This window comes from Phoxinus phoxinus, assembly GCF_949152265.1.
Source record: "Phoxinus phoxinus genome assembly, chromosome: 3".
Taxonomy (NCBI): Eukaryota; Metazoa; Chordata; class Actinopteri; order Cypriniformes; family Leuciscidae; genus Phoxinus; species Phoxinus phoxinus.
Window position 1 is genome coordinate 42794511 of NC_136878.1, and position 27605 is coordinate 42822115.

Sequence of the window (27605 nt, forward strand, 5' to 3'; positions counted from 1 at the left end):
GGAATGTGGAACATTCTGTCCAGAATGAATGGCAAAGAGACCCAAGCAAATGCTCCAGAAATCTTCTAAACTATAACTTTGGTTGTGTGGGTAAAGTGTGAGCAATAATAGTAATGTTTGGCTTTACAAAAATTACTAATGAGACGACGAGGCAAAATTAGGCGGAAATTTTATCAAACGTATTTGAATATGTTTAAACACACACAAAAAGAACATTCTCACTATTTTTCATTTCAGATGCATTTACACACATGCGTTTAAAATCACTTTTTGTTGTATCCCTATAAGCATTAAAAGTAGATTTCCGAAATTCTAATTAAACACTTGAAATGATATTGTCTCTAACCAGTCCCAATACACTTTCTTTTCTTTCTTTTTACACTGATAACACATTTGTCTGAAGTCGGGAAATACAGTACTCAGAGTTTGTGAGAGTGAAAAGTTACAGCTTGTTCTCTGACCAGCAGGAATGTAAAAACCATCAACAAGCAGAGAAATGATTATCCAAGCTGGCATGTTTGACAGCAAGTGCTTGCGGAAGTGAAATATAACCATCACACAGGCAGGAACTGTTATTAAAGGTGCCCCTGTGAAAGTCAATTCATCTTCATAACTAAATTCAACTACATTTCAATCCAGTTTGTAAACAAAAAATATCGCAGAGCTCTATCATTATAGGAAGTTAAACTCTTTAGGCAGTTTTTAGGAGGATTTCGTCAGTCATTTATGCTGTTACACAAGCTTAAAAATACTGCTTATGTATTCTACAACATCACATTTATCAAAAGATGCTAAATGTGCCACCGTGCCACACATTTCAGAGTATTATATAAAATATAACAAGCATTACATTACAAAAACAAATGTTGTTTTGCTAGTTGTAAAATGACTAAGGCAACAGTTTTCAATGAGGTAAAATGGTACGAAGGGACACTTAGTAAGAAAGTAAGGCAGGACAAGTCAGTACAAGTGTGGAGGAACATATTCAGAGGTTAATATCCTGAAAATAGTATAAGATTACCTTGACAAATGTACTGTAACACTGGGTCTTTAATAACATTTGTGTAATACGAATATTACATGAAAAAAATAAAAGTAATTCAAACGAGTCAACGACAAAAATGTTCATTTTTGGTTGATCCTTATTTAGCATAGCACATAACCTTTGAGCACTTTGAGCACTACCTGCAATTTTTCATAAAGGCTAGTTTTATGAACGATTTTAAAAAGAAGCATGCGATTAAACGCACTGAAAGCAATCTTCAACCTCAATGGCCTTGTGGGAAATCACCACAGGAATTCACACCTGGGAGTGTTTGCGCATCTGTGTGAATATATATACCTGTACAATTGTGATTTTTGGAGCGAAGAGTGTTTGTAAATGGTATGTTCCCACAGTTTGTTCTTAATAAGGCCCAGGCAGGACAAGACAAGAGTGAAGGAAGTGAAACGTAAAGCCTGGCCCTGCCCTGAGGGAAACGTCTGGAAAACTGCTTTAAATGAGCAAGTGAATGAACAAGACTAAAAAACTAAAAAACTCTGTTTTTGTGCTTCAGCATTTGTGATACAGGCTCTGTGGGAAAGAGAGGTTTATATCTATAGATATCAGTAACAAATCTAAATGTAGAGCTCCTGACTGAGGACATCTAATGGGACTGGCTCCATTGGGTTGATTTGGACAGGCCGATGCGGTCTCTCTTCTTCAGGAAAGGTTTGCTATCCTCAGCCGTTGTGGTCGTGGTTGGTCTCATTCATCAGCCGCACTGGTTCCTCGCACTTGACCTTGCTTGCGAAGCTAAAAAAGAAATTGCAGAAAGAAATGTTTGTGTTTGGACAGAGTCATGGATTATGGCTTATGTAGTCGCCACAAAAAAAAAAACTTTAACATATACAGTACATTACTTATCAAAATGTTGCAGAATAATTATGATTTTCAATGTTTTGAAATAAGTTATATGCTCAAAAAGGCTGCATTTATTTGATCACACTCTAAAAAATGATGGGTTGTTTTAACCCATGTTTTGGTCAAATATGGACAAACACAACCTTTGGATTAAAAAATTTGACCTTTGAAACTACCCAGCATTTTTTAGAGTGCACACAAACAGTATTTTGAAATATTACTACAATTTAAAAGAATATATTTTAAAAAGTAATTTATTCCTACATTCTCAGCAGCCATTTCTCCAGACTTCAGTGTCACATGATCTTTCAGAAATCATTCTAATATGATATTTTGGTGCTCAATCATTATCAAGTATTATTGGTGCGCAATTATTAATCATTCTTATCATCAATGTAGAAAACAGATTTTGCTGCTTTATATTTTTGGGAACCTTGATATATATATATAAATTGTTTTTAGTGCTGGGCAACGATTACTCGTGATTAACAGCATCCACAATAAAAGTTTGTGTTTACATAATATATGTGTGTGTACTGTGTATAATTATTTTGTATGTATAAATACACACGTGCATGTATATATTTAATAAATATTTGCATGTATATATACATTATTTATATTATATATAAATAAATACAAATTCTTAAATATATACATGCATGTGTGTGTGTATTTATGTATACAAAATAATTATACACAGTACACACACATATATTAAGTATACACACATTTTTATTTGGGTTGCCCAGCACTAAAAAATATAAATATCAAGGTATATCATATAAATATATCAACTATTTTTTAACAGCATTTATTTGAAATGAAAATATTTTTCTAACATTATAAATGTCTTTACTTTTTATCAATTTAATGTTTCTTTTACGAATAAAAGTATGAATTTATTTCTTATCTTTTTTTAAAAAATCAGGCTACTTAGCCCAGGCTACTTAGCCCCGGGAATTAATTACATTTTAAACATTAAAATACAAAGCAGTTCCTCTACATTGTAATAATATTTAACACTATTACGGTTTTACTGTATTTTTGATCAAATGCATGCAGCTTTAATGAGCATAAGAGACTTTTCCCCCTGTGTATTTCTGTGTAAATGACGTAAAGGAAGAACAGACTTGAGTTCGGGTTTCAGGACAGTGAGCTCAAGTTGTGACAAAGCCAATTAGTGGCTGAAAATGGTGGAGCTCGGTAAGAATTCTTAAACAGACAAACGTTAATATCACCTGAGCAGAAAGCAGTGGGAACTAACCCGTCCATTCCTCATTTGGAATCATGGCACTGGTGCTTTTCGAGCGCAGAAATCCATTTGTATGTTAATGAGCCCTCAAGGAAGTTGAAGCATGCCACACATGCTCAACACACATCAAGCGCACAGACTGTTAGAGCCCCAGAAAAGCACACACAGAGGCTGTTAGTATGTCACACAGTCAGAGAGTTTTGCAGAGGTTGGACAGTCACTGTTAGTCAATAACAGACATTTCTTTCCCATCAACGGACCAGATATTCTACCTTTTATCCATTGACCCTCTCCAGACGACAACAATTGCTCTCTGAAGAAATTATATTACTTGATATGAGTGAGTGTCTTCTTGTAGAAGGCATGCTGGAGATACATTTCCACTGTGATAAACTAATTCCAAGATTAAACATGTGATGTGAAGTATTATATACAAATTGTATTTATTTATTGCCAATGCAGTGTGAGTTGGAAATAATTACTGGGCATAAATATTTCTTACTGGCCATGAAACTGTACTTTGCAGTTATTGATTTGATTAAAAATATATTTTTGTTTGAATGACAGTTTCATTATTTAATCATTTTGTTTGACTTGCATATTAGTGAGAATGAGCCATGGAGCCATTGTGATTTTGTTCCTCATTAATCTGTTTTGGTGACTTAATGCAAGAATTCTTAAACATTTGTCAAAAAATCATTTCTGATAGGAAATGTCCCACTGTGCTCACAGCACAACAAATGTTTTCTTTAAGACAGTTTGATTTGACTGACTGAATAAATTAATACATATACTTTGGCAACCCCTCTGCCAAAAACCATGCTTACATAACATAGAATAATATGTTAAGGTCTACATATTATCAGACATATTTTACATCAAACTATAGTTTGATGTAAAATATGTCTGATAATATGTAGACCTTAACATATTATTCTATGTTAAATGTAAGCATGGTTTTGCTATATAAACAAAGGCTATAGCATTTGTTTATATAGAAATTCCTTCTCGCCAAATGAATTGTACTGCGTGTTCATGGGAGGATTGCTTTGAACTTGAAAATGGACAAAACTATTACACCATGTTTTATTTCCCCTCACTGTAAACCCGAATAAGTTGGCAGAACTCAAAACATTTAAGGCAATCAATTGCCTTACATTTTTTAAGTTCTGAAATTCAAAGTTTAAGTAAGCAGAACTAGCAGATTTTTATTTTGTACATTTCAAGTTAAGAACAATTAAAATCTATATGAGTACACTAATTCATACAATTAACTTAAAACTTTCATGTAATCTTAATGTGAACACTTTTATTAGTATAAACTTAGTTAGCTTTAACAAACTAATCCGCTAACATACTAATTTGCTATCATATTAGCAATAGTATGTTATACAGAAGCACTTGCTGTATGAGCGCAACAATATAAAGGTATTACTTGCTCTCAAATCAAGTTGCATGCACCACTTGTCACCATGATAACTATCCTAAAACCAACATTAACAGAAATTCTTATAAATTAGCATAACTAAACATTAATGACTACTAAATCTCCCACTTAACATTAGTCTGGCACAAAAAAACCCCCCATTATATTACACTTAATTTTAGCATTTACTCTCCCTTTCGAGTGCCATCGGCAAACTGGGAAATAGACATCCCAGCCATTTCAGTTAAACTTAAGTTTGTCTAAATTAAAATAAATAATTTCATAAAACAATGAAACAGTTCAGTTTACTTAAAATATATCAGTTCTGTGAACTTGAAAAGAAAAAGTGCTAAATACTCATAAAAGTTAATTTGACTGAACTAATTAGTTTAATTTAAGTTTGTCCTACTCAAACCAATTAATTATTTTGAGTGTTAGGGTTTGGGGGCTGGTCTCCCCAGGGGCCTAAACCATGATGGTAGTTTAATAAACTCTTGAAAAGGGGTTATGGGATTAGTTTCAAGTTGACGAAACCAAACCAATTCAATCAGGCTTTGATTGTCATCATCAACTTTCTCTGTCAACTCAGGCTTTGATCCTGAATTCATAGAGCATGTGCACATGAAAGTGTGACATCAGTTGCGAACAGCCAATTGCATGCCTGTGTAACTGACGTAGGCCAGATCTGTGCGTGTAAACCTCACTCCCCTAATCTCAAGAGGCGCTCTAGCGACTGACGCAACCGGCTGCGGTCTTTAGCCTCCTTGTTATGCTGCGTTCACACCAAGCGCGAATATGCGTCAGGCGCGAGTGATTTCAATGTTAAGTCAATGGTAAGGCGCGTTTAGGCGCGTCTGGAGTTCTTGCGGCGCGAATGAGGCGTTTGGCGCGGCGCGGTAGACGCGAATTCGCCTCATTCGCGCGTCTAGTTCGCGCGAATGACGCGAATTGAGTATTTGGCGCGTTTGGCGCGATACGCGCGTTAAGCGCGAATTGTGCTTTTTGTGCATTCACGCGTTTGACGCGAATTCGCGTCTGCCGCCCGAGTTGAAAAATCTGAACTTCTGCGTCAAATTCGCGCCGCGTTAACCAATCAGGAGCCTGCTTGATGTTGTGGCGGCAGGCCCGCCCAGAGTCATTCATTCAAAATGGAGGAACGTATAATTTTAGCCCTGGAGGGTGATCCTCGCTCAGATGCGGGACAGCAGGTCATCAAACTGGGCGCGGGACAGGCGGAAGTACCGCTGAAACCGGCCGTCATCCAGCCACAGCTCCTGGAGCAAATGGTGAAATTCGCCAAACTGGGTTCGCCTCCGAAGGGTCTGGTGGACCCAAATACGGCGACGATGATCCCTACGCCGCTGTTCTGCTCTCCAAAGTAAATACAGTGCGGTGACTCTCTCGGTAAATGATCGCTCATCAGACATCTTGTAAAAAGATGGCCGCCAGCGGGTCTCGAAACTGACTTTCGCCTCTTGACGCGCGTGACGCGCGTAAATTTCGCTTCAAACTTTTTTTTTTATGCGCGTCAATTCCGCTCTTGACGCGCGAATGAACACAAAGTGGTCACGCGAATAACCAGACGCGGCAGGCGCGAATTTTGACGCATATTCGCGTTTGGTGTGAACGCAGCATTAGAGTGCGTGTAAGAGTGCGGGGTGAGTGTAACTGTCGTAGGCCAGTAAGAGCGATGCGTGTAAACCTCACTCCCCTGACCTCAAGACCACAGTTCGAATCCCGCTCCGAGCATGTCAGTAGGACCGGTTACACCTTGAAACATCTGACAGTTAATGACATAATGTAACATCATTGAAAGATATGCAGAGTTTGGGCCACTTTGAAGTAAATAATCTGAAATATGTAATTGTGCTTATATATGAATGTTAGTTATGTCTGTGAATCTTTCAGATGGACATAAATGCTGATCACGATGTCTACACACACCTCTTACAAATGTATTTTATAGACTTCTTCATTAGGTATGAGACTTGCAAGATATAATTGTAAATAATAAGATCATATATGGTTTTCCTACACTGTTTTAAAACAAATAGATTCTAAAGCAATTGTGTACATTGTTTAACTTGTTGCCATTTTTAAAGCGAGTGACAGCATGTGCCACCAATTTTAGAATGACCCAAACAATACATTGTGCTGAATCCTTTTATAAACACTGCATACATAAATTTGAATAAATAAATGAATTTGCGAAATATATCTGAATATGAACTAATCTGAAATTCAAAACAGAGTCTGTCAATTATTTGGACATCTCCAAATGCCTCCATCTGCTCATTTCATCGCATCCTTTGTTTCCAGATTCTTTTCTTTCCCTCTCCCCTCTGCTTTCTTCTAGCCTTTATTCGTCAGTGGATGGCAGAAGAACTGTATTTTAACTGCACTCCAGAGAAACTCTGCAAGCACTCTAGGATTGGAAGCGCCACGAGACCATGATATTTTTGTCCTGTCTGGATTCATACTGATGGTCTCTAGGCAAACGATTACAGGCCAGTGCACAAAATCAGGCTTTTTACTAGCATCATACCGCAATACCTGCCTCTTGATAAATGCCGCGGCTGAAAACGATCGTCATTAGATTAACACGCCCCTATATATTCACGTCTCCGCCTCCCCCACGCCCTCATTTTACGCCATGGACACGCGGAAGACGGCAAAGAGGAGAAACTTCTCCGGTGGAAATCCAGTTTAAATCGCTGGTTGGTTGAGCAAATTACTTATCACAACAATGCATTATTTTACAGCACGTGTTCTGAAACTATTAGCGTTGAATTTCGCATGATGTCACATGTAATGGGGTGTACAATGATGATGTGAATAATTGCATGACAATTTGTAATATTCTTCTTATTAGTATTATGATTTTGATTATTAATGACGCTTATTGTTATTTAGAAGAAGAATGTCGTTGTTATTATTATTATTAGTATTAGTATTATTATTTAAAAGAAGAAGAATGTCATTTTAATTATTTTGTCCGTCTGAATTATTTTTTGGTCATTGAAAGCCTTTCATTGCTGAACCCAGTCCATGCGCACCTGCCGGGCTTAACTTACAAAAATAAACACTGAAGTTTATAATTTCTATGTTGTTGTTTTTTTACAGTGGGTCATAATATATCATATCTTTAGTTTGTCAGTGCGTTTTGTGGTGTTAGGAATTGTTTTTCTGCGCTTTTCAGCACTAACTCAAAACGTGCGTACATGTACAGTACACCACCTCCTGAGCTGGCGTAGGATTTGAGCGTGCCGTACGCCAACGTCCATATTGATAAATCGCAAAGTCACCGTGGTTTTGGGTGTACGCCAGGTGTACGCTGGAAATTTGGTGTACGCACTTTTCATAAATGAGGGCCAGTGAGAATTGGAAACAGCCTTTGCCCGCTGGTTGCTTTTGCTTCACAGCAGGCGAGACTAACGTGCAAGCGCTAATCTCATTGGCTATTGCTTTCACCATTCGCATTTTAATTTCAGCAAATCATTTTGGGTGAGCGCAAACAATGGGATTAATTCTTTTTTCAAAAGCCTCCGCAAATCTCAAAGTGTATCACTACATAATTCCTATATGCCTCGAATGTGTACAATGCAAGTACCTTGTATTGAATACAGAAACTGTACAGCCACTGTAATCTGCGTAAAACAGGAGTAATGTGGGAGGTTGTGTGAGGACCCTGGCTGCGGAGTTCTGAATACATTGGATTGGAACTTATTTAGTGTTGTAGTGTGTGAGCCAGACAATAAAAAGTGCATTTAATAATTAAAACAACTCTAAGCAATCCCTGCTGTGAACCCACAATACTGCCAGCTGCACTTACACAGCATTTTTTAAGCTAAACTGGATGTAGCTGTGATTTCACACTAACAAGTGCTTTTCTTCATGACAGCTAAGTTGTGGCTTGACTACAGATCAGATTCAGCACAATCTGTGTAATGTGTAAATGTGTACGAGTGTCCGCACCTCCTCCAGCTCTTTCTGTGTCTCCTCTTCCATCCTTCTGATATCCTCCATGTTGAGCTCTACCCACTTATCAATCCAGCAGAACAGCTGCCGGTGGAAGTTGGTGAAGATTCTCTTCTCTTGCTTTGTGAATGACCGAAAAACAAAGCACATAAATCACAAACCATTCCACAGAATTATAACCCAATCCAGACACACATACATTTACAGGATGGCATTACACTTGCTCTAATTACATAGCAACATATTAAGTAGGAATGTCATTTTTAAAATGTTAAAATTATTGGTAACACTTTATTTTAAGGTGACGTGTACATGTATTTACTATAGTAATAACAGTAAAATATGCATAATTACAACTAACCCTAAACCAAACCCTAACCATAACTTTATTGTAAGTCCATGTAGTTATTAATTAATATTACTCAGAGTAAGTACAATGTAATGACGTCACCCTACACTGTCAAAATTTTCTAGTGACTGATCACATCTAAATCTATCACTTAGTCTGACATATTATTTCTCATTGAGCCAATGTTAACAGACTATTGCAACAATTCATTCAATTTATTTTACAGAATTTCACTTGGGCCAATTTAAAAATTTTGATGTGACCAGTCACTAGAATATTTTGACTTGGAGAGCTAAAAAAATTTTTACAGTGTACAATAAAATGTAACCAAATCACTTCGAAATTCGACACAGTTTTATTCCTGATATACAATAAAAATTCACTTTAGATGGACTTAAAGGTTGTGTAGGTAAGAATTGTCTAAAGAACTTTTTTTCAAATTGGCTTAAACTGTCTTTACCAATACATAATTAAAATGTAAGTACTTTGAAAAAGAGAGTATAAAAATTGAGTGACTATAGTGTATTTAATCTTCAAAAAACACAGCTCATTAATTCCATTCGGGACGAAACAAGTGATTGGCTTGTTCTATTACTGGCTCTGCCCACATGCGCGCAGTCGCGCACCCGTTTTTAGGTGGGACTAAATGGAATTAATGAGCTGTGTTTTTTAAAGATTAAATACACTAGAGTCACTCAGTTTTTTATACTCTCTATTTCAGAGTACTTGCATTTTAATTATGTATTGGTATATAAAGACAGTTTAAACAAATTTGAATAAAAGTTTTTTTAGACAATTCTGACCTACCCTACCTTTAAATTAAAACCACTTCAAATATATATGAGTTAATGCATTTCTGGAGATCTTACCTTGTGAAGGAAGCTTTCTATCCTGTTCTGCAGACCCCACCACTTAAACTTGACCGTGACAAGCTTGTAAGCACACATTCGTGGGCAGTCAGGGTTATTAACCAGTTCTTTCTGTGAGGTTTCAAGCATAAATTAAGGAAGCTATGTCGACCATGCAGAAATTAAATCTTAACGTAAAACACTAATATAGTACAGAGGTCCTAAAATCAAATAATTACAGTATGGCTATTGGCTACATTATGCAGATGCTTTTCTTAGATCTCCAGAATAGATGCGGTAAACACATTTTAGGTGCGCCACAATCTAACAAGCCTTAGGAAGGTTAATCTAGCCTTCAATACACACAAATGAAGACATCTCTAATTCATATTCATGCGGACACGCACATGTCTTAGTTTGTGCCAATCACTGTGATGGCTTTTACGGTCCATCAAAGCGGAGTGATTCATCTTCATTAGCTCTTAACTGCAAAACACTTCCACTAATACACTCAGAGGTAACTTACTCAGAGGTCATTGTAGAAATATTGTACATTTTTACTGAGCTATTCTTTTAGATTGTATCTTTTGAGATTGTGCTGCTGTTTAAATTCACAAGTCACAAAAACAGACTGAAATCATTATTCACCGAAAACCTTGACATTCAGCACATCTCTCCCTGCTGCGCGCGTGTGTGTGTGTGCGTGCGTGTGTGTGTGTGTGTGTGTGTGTGTGTGTGTGTGTGTGTGTGTGTGTGTGTGTGTGTGTGTGTGTGTGTGTGTGTGTGTGTGCGTGTGTGTACATGTACATAAATGTAACTGTAATCCATTATAGTTACTGAGAAAAAATGTGTACCTGATTTTGTAATGGCTGCTTTAAAACTAAATTGGGTTAAACTTTATTTTAAGGTGTCATTGTTACAGTGTAATTATATATTTAAGTACTGAGTAATATTAATTAAAAACATGTACTTACTATAGGGTTAGGGTAGGATTAGTTGCATTTAATTACATGTAACACAAGTAACAAGGACACTGTAAAATAAAGTGTTACCCTAAATTATTATAATCTTAATTCAAGTTCAAATTCTTCAAAATGTTTCATTCCATTGATGAAAAAGTAATATGGGTTTAGAATGAAGGGTGAGAAAAGTGGTCCCTACCATCCAATTGGGTCCAAGTGGTCCTCTGCCGGTCTTGACTGACTTAAAAATAGCTGGATCCTCATTTACCTTGTAGTCCTGCATATTAACAGATGAAAATCAACCTTATCGTTTGAAATTTACTAAAATGTAGTGAATTAGACTTGCTCATCATCATCATCATCATCAGTGAATAACTATAAACCTTCATTTTGTGGATACTCACATTCTTCACCAATATAACATTTGGAAAGCTGCAGCACTTTTCTTTTCTTTTTTTGAAGAGCTTATTTACACTTCGAAACTGCCAAATTGAAACCCTTAGTAAGCAGATTCATCAGGGAATATATGTCCAAACTTGAGTCAGGTACACCCTTATAGACTTAGGTTATGCCTAATAGAGCCCAAGTCATTAAAATGTATTCAAGGACAGATGCAGTGAGGTAAGGAGAGGTTAAGGAAAAAACACGGAACACAATTTTTTTTAGACTTAATAAACCTGAGAGGGTGGAAACTGGGAGAGATGGTGAGAAAAACAGCTGCTGGTAAAATAAATGGACGAAAAGCATTTAATTTTAACTGGACCTCCAGGGCCTCGCAATTGTAAATAAATCATGATACGCCTCCGGCAAAATAACAACTTCTCAGTTTCTGTACAGTTAGTGAGGCAAACAAGCATTGAGGGCGCGCACACACACACATAAACACACACACCACTGTCACACTGAGAACAAACCGACCTGTTTAATACCAAGTGTGCTGTCTGGAGGCCAAAGCGTGATGATACGGTAACAATGCTTGGTGTGAATTCATGTAAAGCAGAGGTTTGTTTGTGTGCCAGGCTATATAAGCCCTTAATTACTCGAACCCAAGTCACGGTTCTCAGCACAACGCCTGCAGCCGTGCCTGAGGCCAGAGTCTGATAGGGCCCAAAGACACGGACAGCCAGGACACCGGAGAAAACTGCTTCATTAGACCATAATCCCTCCTTCCCCGCACACAAACACTCTTAACTAGCTAATCAATGCCAGAGAGGAGCATTGCTTCACACTTATTTTCCATCCTATACGCATGATTTTTGAAACCGCAGACCTTGTTAAATTGGTCTTGCTTTCTCATATATGTCATTAACTTTACTTAATAAAATGAGTTAGAAGCTAAATCTAAAGTGTGTGTGTGTGTGTGTGTGTGTGTGTGTGTGTGTGTGTGTGTGTGTGTGTGTGTGTGTGTGTGTGTGTGTGTGTGTGTGTGTGTGTGTGTGTGTGTGTGTGTGTGTGTGTGTGTGTGTGTGTGTGTGTGTGTGTGTGTGTGTGTGTGTGTGTGTGTGTTGGTCATATAATTAGAATATCGTCAAAAAGTTGATTTATTTCAAGAATTCAACTAAACAGGTGAACTTATATATGATATAAACTCATTACATGCACAGTGAGATATTTCAAACCTTTATTTGTTATCATTTTGATGATTATGGCTTACAGCTTATGAAACCCACGAAATCAAATTCCCAGAAAATTAGAATATTACATGAAATCACACAGTAATCACACAGTAATACCATGGTCATTGAACCAGGTTTTGGTTATTTTGGCAGTGTGGGCAGGTGCAAATCCTGCTGGAAAATGAAGGAAGCATGAAGTGCTCTGAAGATGTCCTGGTAGACGGCTGCGTTGACTCTGGATTTAATAAAGCACAGTGGACCAAAGTCCACTTTTCTGATGAGAGCAAATTTTGCATCTCATTTGGAAATCGCGGTCCCAGAGTCTGGAGGAAGAGAGGAGAGGCACAGAATCCAAGATGCTTGAAGTCCAGTGTGAAGTTTCCACAGTCAGTGATGGTTTGGGGTGCCATGTCATCTGCTGGTGTTAGTTCACTGTGTTTTCTGAGGTCCAAGGTCAACGCAGCCGTCTACCAGGAAGTTTTAGAGCACTTCATGCTTGCTGCTGACCAACTTTATGGAGAAGATGCAGATTTCATTTTCCAACAGGACTTGGCACCAGCACACAGTGCCAAAGCTACCAGTACCTGGTTTAAGGACCATGTTCTTAATTGGCCAGCAAACTCGCCTGACCTTAACCCTATAGAAAATCTATGGGGTATTGTGAAGAGGAAGATGTGAAACGCCAGACCCAACAATGCAGAAGAGCTGAAGGCCACTATCAGAGCAACCTGGGCTCTCATAAAACCTGAGCAGTGCCACAGACTGACCGACTCCATCACGCCACAGACTGACCGACTCCATCACGCCACAGACTGACCGACTCCATCACGCCACAGACTGACCGACTCCATCACGCCACAGACTGACCGACTCCATCACGCCGCAGACTGACCGACTCCATCACGCCACAGACTGACCGACTCCATCACGCCACAGACTGACCGACTCCATCACGCCACAGACTGACCGACTCCATCACGCCACAGACTGACCGACTCCATCACGCCACAGACTGACCGACTCCATCACGCCACAGACTGACCGACTCCATCACGCCACAGACTGACCGACTCCATCACGCCACAGACTGACCGACTCCATCACGCCACAGACTGACCGACTCCATCACGCCACAGACTGACCGACTCCATCACGCCGCAGACTGACCGACTCCATCACGCCGCAGACTGACCGACTCCATCACGCCGCAGACTGACCGACTCCATCACGCCGCAGACTGACCGACTCCATCACGCCGCAGACTGACCGACTCCATCACGCCGCAGACTGACCGACTCCATCACGCCACAGACTGACCGACTCCATCACGCCACAGACTGACCGACTCCATCACGCCACAGACTGACCGACTCCATCACGCCACAGACTGACCGACTCCATCACGCCACAGACTGACCGACTCCATCACGCCACAGACTGACCGACTCCATCACGCCACAGACTGACCGACTCCATCACGCCACAGACTGACCGACTCCATCACGCCACAGACTGACCGACTCCATCACGCCACAGACTGACCGACTCCATCACGCCACAGACTGACCGACTCCATCACGCCACAGACTGACCGACTCCATCACGCCACAGACTGACCGACTCCATCACGCCACAGACTGACCGACTCCATCACGCCACAGACTGACCGACTCCATCATGCCACAGACTGACCGACTCCATCACGCCACAGACTGACCGACTCCATCACGCCACAGACTGACCGACTCCATCACGCCGCAGACTGACCGACTCCATCACGCCGCAGACTGACCGACTCCATCACGCCTCAGACTGACCGACTCCATCACGCCACAGACTGACTGACTCCATCACGCCACAGACTGACCGACTCCATCACGCCACAGACTGACCGACTCCATCACGCCACAGACTGACCGACTCCATCACGCCACAGACTGACCGACTCCATCATGCCACAGACTGACTGACTCCATCACGCCACAGACTGACCGACTCCATCACGCCACAGACTGACCGACTCCATCACGCCACAGACTGACTGACTCCATCACGCCACAGACTGACCGACTCCATCACGCCACAGACTGACTGACTCCATCACGCCACAGACTGACCGACTCCATCACGCCACAGACTGACCGACTCCATCACGCCACAGACTGACTGACTCCATCACGCCACAGACTGACCGACTCCATCACGCCACAGACTGACCGACTCCATCACGCCGCAGACTGACCGACTCCATCACGCCGCAGACTGACCGACTCCATCACGCCACAGACTGACCGACTCCATCACGCCACAGACTGACCGACTCCATCACGCCACAGACTGACCGACTCCATCACGCCGCAGACTGACCGACTCCATCACGCCACAGACTGACCGACTCCATCACGCCACAGACTGACCGACTCCATCACTCCACAGACTGACCGACTCCATCACGCCACAGACTGACCGACTCCATCACGCCACAGACTGACCGACTCCATCACGCCACAGACTGACCGACTCCATCACGCCACAGACTGACCGACTCCATCACGCCACAGACTGACCGACTCCATCACGCCGCATTGCTGCAGTCATTCAGGCAAAAGTATTGAGTGCAGTACATGCTCATACTTTTCATCTTCATACTTTTCAGTTGGCCAGCATTTCTAAAAATCCTTTTTTTGTATTGGTCTTACGTAATATTCTAATTTTCTGAGATACTGAATTTGGGATTTTCATCAGTTGTCAGTTATAATCATCAAAATTAAAAGAAATAAACATTTTAAATATATCAGTCTGTGTGTAATGAATGAATATAATATACAAGTTTCATTTTTTGAATGGAATTACTGAATTAAATCAACTTTTTGATGATATTCTAATTATATGACCAGCACCTGTATATACTGTATATATATTTATATATGAAATATGAAACGATGGTTGGTGTGCACTTGCAGAGATGGAGTTTGCGTGGAGCGCCACTAAAGCAGACTGAGCTGTTCATAGACACTGAAAACACAAGATCAGAAGCTTCTCGTGCGTAAAAAGAAAAAAGTGTCTCGCTTCAAGCACAAGCATTTTTGACAGCTTTTGGCGTGGTTTGCATTTCATTCCCTGTGGCTCTTTGCAGAATCCTGCAAGACATTTGCATGCAGTAAACTGATGTCAGATTATCAGCCACTGTCGTGTGCTACCTTTTGCTTCGACTCTGATGTGCGTGCAAAATTTCAGGAGTTTTTGAGCGTGTTAAGGGCCTCAAAAACCTCTGAAGCCTTGAAACAAGTATATAGTTGCAAGCAGCGATGACGGGCCCAAGCACCACAGTACCACCAAGTGGCTTTTTGGAAAACAATGCACAATAGACACATGGATTTAACCTTGGGTATTCTTTGGTTCCAAACAAAAGGTGCGTTTTTTATTTTATACAACTGACTGATGTTATCATGCTGGCTGGCTTACAAGCAAGTTTCACTGTAGTCTACAATATTTCATCATCTAGTACAAAGTATTTATAGGGAATTTATTAGTTTTGACAACCTTTCCTGGAAAATACACCTGTGAAATTCCTTGTAAATCCTAGGTTTCCTTTGCTCGTGGGAACCCTGGTGATTAAATTTGTATTATAAATTAGTTAGTTCCACTAGTTCCGGTTAGTTCCAATCCTTAATTCTGATTGGCCAATAGCTGTATTCACAATAAAACACGGCTATGACCGCTTCACCCAGCGGTTCTATGTATCACTACACAACACCCCTAGCAACCGCTCTTAGCAACTTAAACACATGTTTGATCTCATCGATATTGTTCATTGAAGCTATAGTAGAGTATCGTGAGAGATCGAGAAAGCGAGTGTACCTGCATTTACAGTAGATATAACATTTTCCTTCAGGTCAGTCCTATATATTCATAATAATAAAAATCTGTTTGAATGTCCGCTGCGATATCTTGTCTTTTTAACAGTTAAGGGGTTTTCCCGTGCCCGTAGTCATCTGTCAGTTGTGTCTTCCTTCTCCGTGATCACAAATTTGAGTCCTTTCAATGTAAAAGTCTTCTCTACGGACTGACTCGCTCATAAAGACAGTCTTTGCCGCCATCTATTGGCGAAATAATGTATGTAACTTCTGTTGCTGTTTACGGTCAGGGACTATTTTTTACAGCGGAAAGAAGGCTTTTAGTGATTTTACTTCATGAAAGTTGCATAGATACATATTTTTCGGCTTTAATAGTTGCATTGTGTGGTAACCGTTTTATAAAAGCAATAAGGTACTCGAGGCAAGTGCTGTATCGTGAATAAGTCACGGCTGTAGGGGTTACTCCGCTTCGCGTCGTGCCTAACAACGCCCTCCAGCCGTGACTTACTCACGATACAGCACAGCCTCGAGTATCTTATTGCTTATGTAGGTGTTCAAAGAGGAAGATTCACTGTATGAGTTTCATGAGTTTGTAACTGTATGGAGAGTAGCAGCTCAATAGAACAGGGTACTTACACCAGCGGCTACTTGTTCTTCGTCTGCAATGTCAATGGGTGTGACCTCCACAGACTTCCATGTACAACTGTCCAATTTGTGAACCTGTTATTCATAATTTAGAGGATTTATGATCACAACAAATTAGTACAACAATGCTCACAACAAATATTTCAAAGCTATACTGTTTGTGTCCCTTAACAATTCAATAAAAAAGTGTGGTTGTTACATCCTGGGATGTATCTTTATTGTAACATTGAGAGCTTATCTCATCAAAATTCTTGTTCCCTTTGTGAGATTTGTGCGTTAAGAATTTTTTTTTTACATTACATCAATGTAATTGCATCCTTCGAACGAATAAATTTAAATAATTATAATTATAATAATTATAATACATTCGACTTTCTTTTCTGCATTTTACTTTGTGTGTATTTGACCCTTTAAGTGCAATAAGCCGTTAGGCCTGGTTTCACAGACAGGGCTTAGATAGAAGCCAGGATTAGGCCTTAGTTTAATTACAACATTTTTTTAAAGATTTTATAAATGTTCCTTAGAAAAAAAAGCATGACTGGTGTGCATCTTGAGACAAAACAATGGCACTGATATATTTTTATATATTAAGATATACCAGTGCAAGTTGCTTTCAGTTCAAACATTTTAATCTGGGACTAGTTTAAACCTTGTCTGTGAACCTGGGAGTTAATCTGGCAGGGCTTAAAAACCCAACCTGTGTGACATTTGTGAAAACGTGACAATAATCCAATTATTATTATTTTTTTTTACGTTTCTACTGGTATATCATTCACCTTAATAATTAAGTTAAAATGAAATTTGATCTGATATCATAATTTTACACTGACTCTTACCCAACCTCTGGATGTAACCGGTTTAATGGGTATTCCCTCTCATGAGCCCATTAAATTCACAGATAGCATGTATAGCATGTTTTTTTTATGAAAACACAGAATACATACAAATGCACTCACATTCTCTTGTGTTCCAAGGTCAGGTTTGTGCCATGTCTCAATCTTGATGAAAAAATCATCCTTCATGTACTCGTTCTGGGAGAACAAACATCAGAGCATTGTATTGTCTTTACAGTAAATGAACATGTGGTCTATGTGCATACAATATGAAATAATACAGGCTATATTTCAAAACAGATACAGTCCTACAAGATCTCTTAAATAGATCGAATTGCAAAGAATCAAAAGTTTCATGTTTGCAGGTTCAGTTTCAAAAGTGGTGAATTAATGAGATCTATATCAGTTATCATTCTAAAGGTTGGGGTCAGTAAGAATTGATTTATTCCTAATAAGTATCACAGTGACACTGTGACACTAAAGATGGGAAATTCAGCTTTGGAATTATTATTTTTTTAAACAAGTTATATTAAATCATATTTCACAATATATATATATTTTTTGCTTTATTTTAAATAAAATAAATGCAGACTTGTTGAGCACAGGAAACTTGTTTCAAAAAACATTTAAAAAAAAATACAGATTAGTGTACATGACTACTATCCAAAAAAATACCTTGTATAAAAGAGAGATGATTAATATGCAATTGTGAATGATTAATCAACATTTCGTGTGATTTATCAGTTGGCTATATACCATTGACAGCATTAAAGACCCAGTGAAATCAAGATCAAGAACAGGTTTTGTGACTTTTAGTCAATATCTATTAACTGTGTGGCATTCTAAATGGTAATGCACTTCTAAAAGTTGACTAAATAAACTTGTAGCAAATATAAAACTTAAAGTATTTCATGAAAATGGCCAAATAATCTTTAAAATAATCAAATTTTGTCCAATCAAATGCCATTTAGAATGACCAGTCATCGACTAGCAATAGCAAACAGCAAATTATGGGTACGTCAGGCTATGACATTTACATAAGCACTTGAAGAAAATTCAAGAAAACTGTGTTTGTCGTTTTATCACTTCACAGGGTCTTAAAAACTGGCATTCCTTACACGTGATAAACAAAAAGAGGTCTTTTAATTTAATAGAATCAACAAAGTGCACTTACCGTTACAACTGTGGCAAACATGTATATCAAACAAGAGGAAAACAGATACGATTAGAGGTTACACCAATGAATTACAACCGGTTATCCTAATTAAGTCTCTATTAAAAGTAAACTTCATGTTCATCTAAATTCTTAAAACCTAAAAAATGCAAACATGATTAATCATACATAATGAAAGTGCAACTTACTTGGGTTGAATGTTTAGAATAGAAAAGAACTGATGAAGTCAATAAATATATGATTTTATAATTAACCATTTTAAAGGGGTGGTTGAGTATGATTTCAATTTTCTAACTTTAGTTATAATACATCAAACTTGTATAGCGCTTTTTTGGACACTCAAAGACGCTTCACATGGGGAATAAAACAAAACAAAACAACAAGGGGTTTAGGGAAAAGCTAGTTTGAACAGGTGGGTTTTGAGTTCTGATTTGAAGTTTTGCAGTGAGTCGGAGTTTCTAATGGATGTAGGGAGTGAGTTCCAGAGGGTGGTGGGGGGGGGGGGGGGGGGTGATAGCGAAGGCTCGATCCCCCAAAGTCCGGCGGTTAGTGCGGACGGTTGGAGTAAGGCGGTTGGTGCCAGCTGAACAGAGGTGGCGGGTGGGTTGGTGCTGTTCCAGGAGCTCAGTGAGGTAGGGCGGGGCCAGGTTATGGAGGGGCTTATAGGTGAGGAGAAGGAGCTTATATTGAATGCGATAATGAACAGGTAGCCAATGGAGCTGCTGGAGAACGGGGGTGATGTGTTCTCTTGACCGAGTGTGGGTTAGGAGGCGGGCAACTGAGTTCTGGATGTATTGCAGTTTAGTTGATTAGTAGGAAGTCCGTATAGAAGGCTATTGCAGTAGCAAACCCTAAAAAAGTAACAATTTTTGCAAACCCTAAAAAACATGCTATATAAAAATATCTGTGGCGGGGTATTTTGTGCTAAAACTTCACACACACACTCTGGGGACATCAGAGATTTATTTTACATCTTGTGAAAAGGGCATTTTAGCACCCCTTTAAAGCATTTATTTCACTGGTTGGTGCATATGTTTACTGCGCACGTCTCTAACCTGACAGTCTGTGATGCATAACCGATAAGCTTGTTTCAAGTTTTCCACCCACTTGTTCTGCAGTAAGGGTAGGCATTCCAGGCCTTTTCGTGGAACACAAGCGAACCTTCGGGAGCGATCACCTTTACAAAGCCTGGTACTTTGCTGGGCAGCAGAACATACAAAACGAAAAACACAAATGATGTTCAATTACCTAAAACGTGTTTTATAAATATGTTGTCAAATTGTATTGAAAGCCAGTCTTCTCATGCAGTCATGGCTGGTATGCATACAGGTGTGTAAATCCACATCTGCATACCTTTTGAGATGGTAGATTTTGTGCGTGTACTGTCCTTTCTCGCCATCCTTTTCATAGGGCTCATTCTTCAATATCTCGATGCCCTCTCCTCCACCGGTCTCATTCTTGCTGGCTTCTGCCACAGAGTACAGCTGCCCTACTTGATACTGAAACCAATCATAATAGCAACAGCATTTAGGCTATAATGGATTCTACCACACTGCTTACTGCATCTAGTGACACTGGAGGCCATTTATAGTATAGTCAACTCATTGCCATGGTCAAGCAAACAGTTTGAGATGTTTTGAGCTTTGTGACATGGTGCATTTTCCTGCTGGAAATAACCATCGAAAGATGGTACACTGTGGTCATAAAGGGATGTAGCCCATCTGCTTTAAGTTTCGATGTGTTGTGTGTTCAGAGATGCTCTTCTGCAGACATCGGTTGTAACAAGTGCTTATTTGAGTTACTGTTGCCTTTCTATCTCCTCAATCCAGTCTGGTCTTTCTCCTCTGAACTCTGGCATCAACAAGGCATTTACACCCACATAACTCCCACTAACTGGATATTTTCTCTTTTTCAGACCATTCTCTGTAAACCCTAGAGATGGTTGTGCCTGAAAATCCCAGTGGATCAGCAGCTTCTGAAATATTCTCTGAAATATACTCCAACAACCAAGCAACAACATGAAAGTTTGCTGAGGCCCTCTTGTGGGGTTGAGAACCACTGAACTATACCATGTTTTTATTTTAAAATATGAGATTGCTTTGGTTTGTTTAGCATTTGTTGGTCACTGCATAATTCCCATACTTCAAATTATGTTATTTCTTAGATTTGATGACTTTACTATGAATCTAAAATATGGAAAATTGTACAAATAAAAGAGTAGGTGTCCAAACTTTTAACTGTATGCTACTGTAAATACTTCCATATGCTGCTGTAGTAAAACTACAACCTATGTTCACAGTCTTTCACAGAGGCATGCGTTAAATAATGTATAAATTAATGTGACCGTATAGATTTATATTCAGCTGCTTAAAAAAAATTAAAAGTAATAATAAACTCACCTCTTCAACAGAGCATGGCAAAACAATGTGGCTGAAACACACCGAGAGATACTGAAGTGAGACTTACATACACACACAAAAAGACAATGCAACATCATTTCTAAATAATATTTTTGGTGAGGAAAGAACATGAACATGAACATCTAGGAACACAGGATTTTTTTTCCTAAAATTGGTTCTTCTCTAATGACGTGTTCATCGGTGCGAGGGCGGGACAACCTGTCACTCACATGAGATCCACCAATCACAAACTAAAAATGTATTACATTTTATGTATTGACATATTACACTGTGTCATTATTTATTTAACAAATATTAAGTCAAAATTGAAAAGCAATAGGTGACAAACTAAGCTTCCTTATGAATCAGGAGGGTGAGTAGTAGCCTGGTGCTGATCATCAAATGTATTTGATTAACTGATCATCAGCAAGTGTGACAGCCTCAATGAAAGCAGAAGTTTTGGCAGTTTGCTGGTCTGGAGCATTCAGGTGTGTGTTCACACAATAACAAGAGGAGGTAAGACATCAGCAATGATCTTAGAGAAGCAATTGTTGCTGCCATCCATCTGAGAAGGGTTACGTACATGGCCATTAACAAACAATTCGAAGTCAATTATTCTACACTAAGGAAGATTATTCACAAACATTCAAGACAGTCGCCAATCTTCCCAGGAGTGGACGTCCCAGCAAATTCACCCCACGGTCAGACCGTGCAATGCTCAGAGAAATTGCAACACACCCAAGAACTACACCCCAGACTCTACAGGCCTCCGTTAGCAGGTTAAATGTTAAAGTTTGTAATGGCATTTTTAATCTTTCCTAATGATTTAACATATTAATGCTGTATGTTCTCTGTCTGTATTCTGAGTTTTTGCTGATGTAACGTTGGTTCAGCTGGAGATGGAGGTGTGAGCCCGAGAATGATCTGTGTTTTAAGTTCCCATGCTGGGGGAAGCTGTTCCTGCTTGTATAAACGATGGGGGTGATGGTTTCCCCTTGCATTATAAAGTAGCAGGCCAAGCTCTCTTGAGGAGAAGTGCGAGTATCTGTCTGTCTCTGACTCTGGCCTGCAGCCTGGCTGCAAGGCTGGGGTCAGAGAACCATTTTTCTTGCATGAATAAATTACTTTTCTTTTTAAATACAATTTGGATCTTGACGTCTCTTTGCCTGGGAATGCTGAGTTTAGTAATTGTTTTTGCCACAACAATTTGGTGTCAGAAGTGGGATTCCGTGAGGAAAATTCTTCTCCTGGTCCTGAGACGGATTTGACGGAGTGAATCGCCCCAGTACCAGGTACTGGTCTCATACCTCGACGGTTTGAGAAATAGAGCTCAACAGGTTACGAGAGAGAGAGACAACTCCTGATTTCAGGGCCAGAGAAGAATCCTCACCGGGATCAGAAAGAATCCGTGGCAGTGCATCTCAGCTCAGGTAAAAAAGACAGCCAAATTATTATTTTTCTTCTCTTTTGTTGGGTGTAGATTGATATAGGCTAACTGTGAGTGAACCATATTGGCTGAGACTGTCTCTTTGGTTGCGAGCAGAGTTTTTAAGCGGAAAATTGACATGAGGAAGTCAGGTCAGTTTTCTGAAAACTAGCTCGTAGGTGGACGGAAGAGCCACAGCTGATTAAGTAAGTGAACGGAAGAGTCACAACTGAATACAGAGCATATTTGCTAAAACCTGTCTGATTTTGGGTTAAGAAGTCAGATCTGTTCGAAGACGTTTGGACAGATTAATAAGACGCGCGTCGAAAATAAAAATCCAAGAGAGGAGATTCAGCCAAAAATGGGATCATCTAACAGTAAGCTAGATCATTTTTACACACCAGTTTTGTTAAAAAGAAGAAATTATGGCCAGAAAAGCATGCAAGAAATTGGGAGAACGGATAATTGTAACAAAAGGGTTTTTGTGATCGTGTTCAGCATGTGTAAAACTGTGAACAGACAGAATTGTTGAACTGAAGAAGCAGGTAGAATAAAAGAAGAATTGTTGAATTGAAGATGTAGAAAGAAACTGAAATGTAGGGAAAGATAGAAAGAAAATAGAATGTTTTTTCTGATGGAAATCACAAAACAGTGATAGTTGGATTGCAGATAAAGAGAACAGATGTAAGAAGGAAACTGAAATGTAGGGATTGATAGAATTCATGGAACTATTTATGAACGCCTGCGGCCTGTTAAGTCAAATTAAGTTGAAATGGTATGAAAAGTGAGTTTTAGATAAAAATAAGGCATTGAGTATGATTAACAGGGATTAACATGAGGAATGTTTTATTAAGCAGAATGGGAAAAGTCTATATGTCAGTGTTATGATGTGAATGTGCATTATTGTATTAATGTTATGAAAACAAGGGAATTGAAGAATAGACTTCTATATGTTTATAACAGAGTTTATAAAATATTTGAATGTGCAGGCAGCTATGAGAGATGTCTGTGTAATTTAGGGACTGAGATATGAAGGATATTGTAATTTCTGTGAAACCGTCCTGATAAATAATAATGAGACAGAAGAGAGCAAATGCTGTAAACAGCTGAAGCTAACTGATTTGCAAATGATGCTTTTCTAAAAGTTTGATTCTAAAGAAACAATAATCATAGACATGCCAAAATGATACAAATTTGAAGAAAATTCTGTGTTAATATGGGTTAGAAAAAAAAAAACAGAGTAATGTTACTATGATTTGGCATTTGGCTATTATAATTCAATTTGCAACTGAGATGGCATTAGTAGCTCTGTTTGCATTAGTGAATGGGGGATGCTTTTGAAGGCAGATAGTAAACAGAACAGTGTGACACAGGCTAAAGTGAAACAAATAGTTCAAAAGAGCCTTTGAACTTTTAGTGTAGGTAATTGTCTTCAGGAAAGATAGAGATCATTTACCCACAAACAAAGAATTTTCGAGTGAGGACAGTAAAACCCCCGAGGGAAGGGGAAATTTAGAATTTTATTCTATTCTACTCCAGTTAGATCTAGTTTACGGGAACTGAGATTGTAAAAGAATACAGAGAATGCTATTTTGATTGAATTTGCAACTGAGAGATTGTATTGCTGTTTGCTTTCCTGAATGCAGGGACAGAACTGCAAATGGGGGTGAATTCGGAGGCTGGCCGTGATCAAACAGTAAAGTGTTTTATTGTGATCAAGCAGTAGGTTACATCTAAATGATGTGAGAGTGACGTGTATTAATGTAGTGTTAATGAAACAAAAAACTTTTCTTAACTTCTTCAGACATTATGTGGTGTTAAGCATGTTTATCTTCTGGAATGCATGTCTGTTTTCTTAAGGCTCGCTCATAGCAAAAACACATGCTACTGGGGAACTTCTAACACCTTAAGCCACGGGAAACTTTTCAGTCAGGAAGGCACGGAAGGTCATTTAACCATAAATGAAGACCCCTAGGTGTGAAAGACAATTTGGCCTAGGAGGGGAGGGTTAGAGATGGTCGTATTAGAATAAACAGAAAATTACAGAGGGAAGATCTGAAGAAGGCTATAAAATGATTGTCTTTTAATGAAACGCTTAAAAAAGGTTCTAGATGATCATAATTGCAGATTGATAAACTCATAGAAGAGAAAATATGGAAGTAAGATATTAAAACTATGGTAATTTGAGAACATGACAACTAAAATTTAGATGAAATTTGAAATGTTATTGAGACTCAATAATAATAATTTGTTCTCTAAAGAATAAAATAAGCTAAACAGAAGCAGTGTTGAGGAAGTAACAGTTGCTAAAAGCAAAATGCGTAAAAGGCATTTGATTAAACAAAAGTTTGTTAGTGTTGACTATGAAAGACCTACAAGCTGATGTGCTATTTGTAAATAAGATAAAGTTTATGATTTGGTTGAAAAACAATTTGATTATCTGAATTTGATGTGTGCTGAAACAGTTTCAGTGCAACAGAGACTCATTCTGAGTAGGAATTTATAATGTCTAAATTCCCTATAGGGGCAAAAAGAAACTATAAAAATTATGCTTGAATTGAAAATGCATTTAATTTATGGAAAAGATAACTCAAACTATAGGCTAGAGTTAACAAGATGATAGATGAAGTCTTAAGTTAGTTTATGAAAGTGAAAATATTAGTCAGGAATGGCTCAAAAGTCTCTTCTCATTCAAAATGTCAGCTAAAAGCTGTTATCTGAGCCTGCGTTGTAAATGTTAATGAGCTATTTAGTAAAGCACAGTGTTTCAGTTGAAAATAATAGGCACAGAGATATTTAAAGAAATAATGTTACAGGATCTTATAAATTTAGAGGACAATTTGTAAATGTTTTAGAAGTAAAACTGAATGACTTTAAAGAAGTCTTTAAAATAATACTGTTTTGATTTGTTTATTTTAGAACCAGTGACTTCTTTGTCTGATTTTAGTTGCCTTAAGGGCAAGGAATTTTAGGTCATTGGACATGACAAAGGGCCATTAGTACATCGTGGTGGCTAAAGATGAAGACATATTTTGTAGATTCAAGGAAAAGATTGAGTAACGAAGGAACTAATACATAAAATAAGTTATTGTAATGTATTTATTGTTACATTTTGTCTAAATTACAGTCTTAGAAGGCTGTTGAAAAGAGCATTTGTTTAGAGAAAGAGAGAGAGACTGCTTGAGGAAGGATTTATATTTTGTCTTTCTGTATTCGGCCAGTAAAGGAAAAGCTAAAACAAATTAATGATAATGAAAAAAAAACAAAAAAACAACACAGCTGACTTTTGTAAAAAACAAATTAATAGACATGTTTTGAAAAAGGTTAAGAGGCCATGTAAATTAGGTAAAAGCTACAGAAAATTTAAGTTTTAAAATCTGATTTAAAATGTAAATTTTTTTAGAGAAAAGATATGAATACGAAATATGAACGGTTAATAGTCAGATGTGTGTGTTTGATGATGACTGCAGTTTTATGTCTTGATAAGTGTGAGTTTAGGTATTAGACAGTGGAAAAACATTATGTCTGAATAGTGTGTTGAAACACGGGAAACCTGTCAGGCAGGGAGGCCAGAGGGGCCATTTGACCATAAATAAATACCTTTGATCTTACAGATGCAAGGGACAGTGAAGCCCACGGAGGAGGGCAAATAGAGTGACAATTGTATTCAGTTTTGCAGATGACTGAGAATTGAGATTGAGTTGAGAGACAAACTATTGAGAGCAGTCCTGAAAAGCAGGATACGCAAAGAGTGCATTTACATTTCAAATAATTTGATAAGAAGATGAGATTGTGGCTTAGAGTGAAGAATATAACATTTTGGTTAAGAGACAGAGAAAGATGTCTGGAGGACAGTGTTTAGTTTAGTGAATCAAAACCCAATTATGTTAATTTGATGCACAAGTAAGATGGTGCATCAAAAATGGGGAATATAGTTTGTGATGGTTTGGGATTTCCCAAAGCCATCTGTGTTCCCAAAGCCATTGCACAGGTGGAGCAATGGATGTTGAGATTGAGTAAATCTCAGAATGGTTTAATTGAGTAAAGCCCTGCAAGAAGCCATTCTTCTCCCTAACAAAAGTCTGTAAAGTGTGCTAATAACAAGAAATGTTTCAACAGGAAAACGCCTAGGGTGGATACAGCAGCACAGCAGACACACAGAACACATGTGACAATAACCTTAACATTTGTTTTTTCCTTTACAGAGAATGCAGACTTTTGGGCACATGGCATGAGCAAAGAAACACACACACACACACACACACACACACACACACAAACAAATGATCAGATAAGAGCCTTTCAAAACCCAGGGGGGTCAGGGGGGTCAGAAGGACCATTAGTAAATGTTTTATTCCAGTGGGGGTACGGTCATGATCTAAGGGAAAATCTTGTAAGAATCAGAAAATGATTGGAGAGTGTGAGACCTGAGTCCAAACTTCTCACCTTAGACTAAACGAACAAACACATGACAACGCGAAGAATAAAGTGAGGGATAAAAGGCTTGTGCTAGCAAACAGCCTCCATTACGTACGAGGGAGAAAGACGATTTGACCAACTAATGGTTTAGCAGAAGAATCTGTTTTGTGATGATGTTGATGATTTTATTTGATTGATTCAAACTAGATATTGATTTGATTGGTGAAAATGTAGAAAATCTATTAATTGATGTGTAATAAGCAAAAAAGACGGTCCATAATGGAAATTTTAAAATTAGAGTAAATTTTGAAAAACTACATTGGTTAGAAGGATGAACAAAATTATACAGACGATTCGAGTAGCGGAAGTTACAGTGAAATGTATTAATTGAGTTAAGATATGTTTTTGTTTTTCTTTGTTTTGTTTTGTTCTGTTTTTGATTTTCTTTTGTTTTTCTTTCTAAAGACGATGAAATGTAAAAAGGGTACGTACAAGGACAGGATTTGAAATAAGGG

At 38.6% G+C, this 27605-nt stretch overlaps 1 protein-coding gene across 1 annotated transcript in view; it reads right to left on the reverse strand.

Moving 5' to 3' along the window:
- Nucleotides 1-152: 152 nt before the first annotated feature.
- Nucleotides 153-27605, reverse strand: part of LOC306996091 (phosphatidylinositol transfer protein beta isoform-like) — a 31959-nt gene continuing 4506 nt past the window's right edge. Inside the window, exons 2-11 of the mRNA XM_079608209.1 lie at nt 21246-21276; nt 20200-20345; nt 19954-20045; nt 18847-18854; nt 17796-17870; nt 16831-16914; nt 10921-10998; nt 9781-9891; nt 8560-8682; nt 153-1795 (exon numbers count right to left, since the gene is read on the reverse strand). Of these exons, the coding sequence (XP_079464335.1) occupies nt 1748-1795; nt 8560-8682; nt 9781-9891; nt 10921-10998; nt 16831-16914; nt 17796-17870; nt 18847-18854; nt 19954-20045; nt 20200-20345; nt 21246-21276 (796 nt within the window). The 3' untranslated portion in view covers nt 153-1747. The remainder of the gene's footprint in view (nt 1796-8559; nt 8683-9780; nt 9892-10920; nt 10999-16830; nt 16915-17795; nt 17871-18846; nt 18855-19953; nt 20046-20199; nt 20346-21245; nt 21277-27605) is intronic.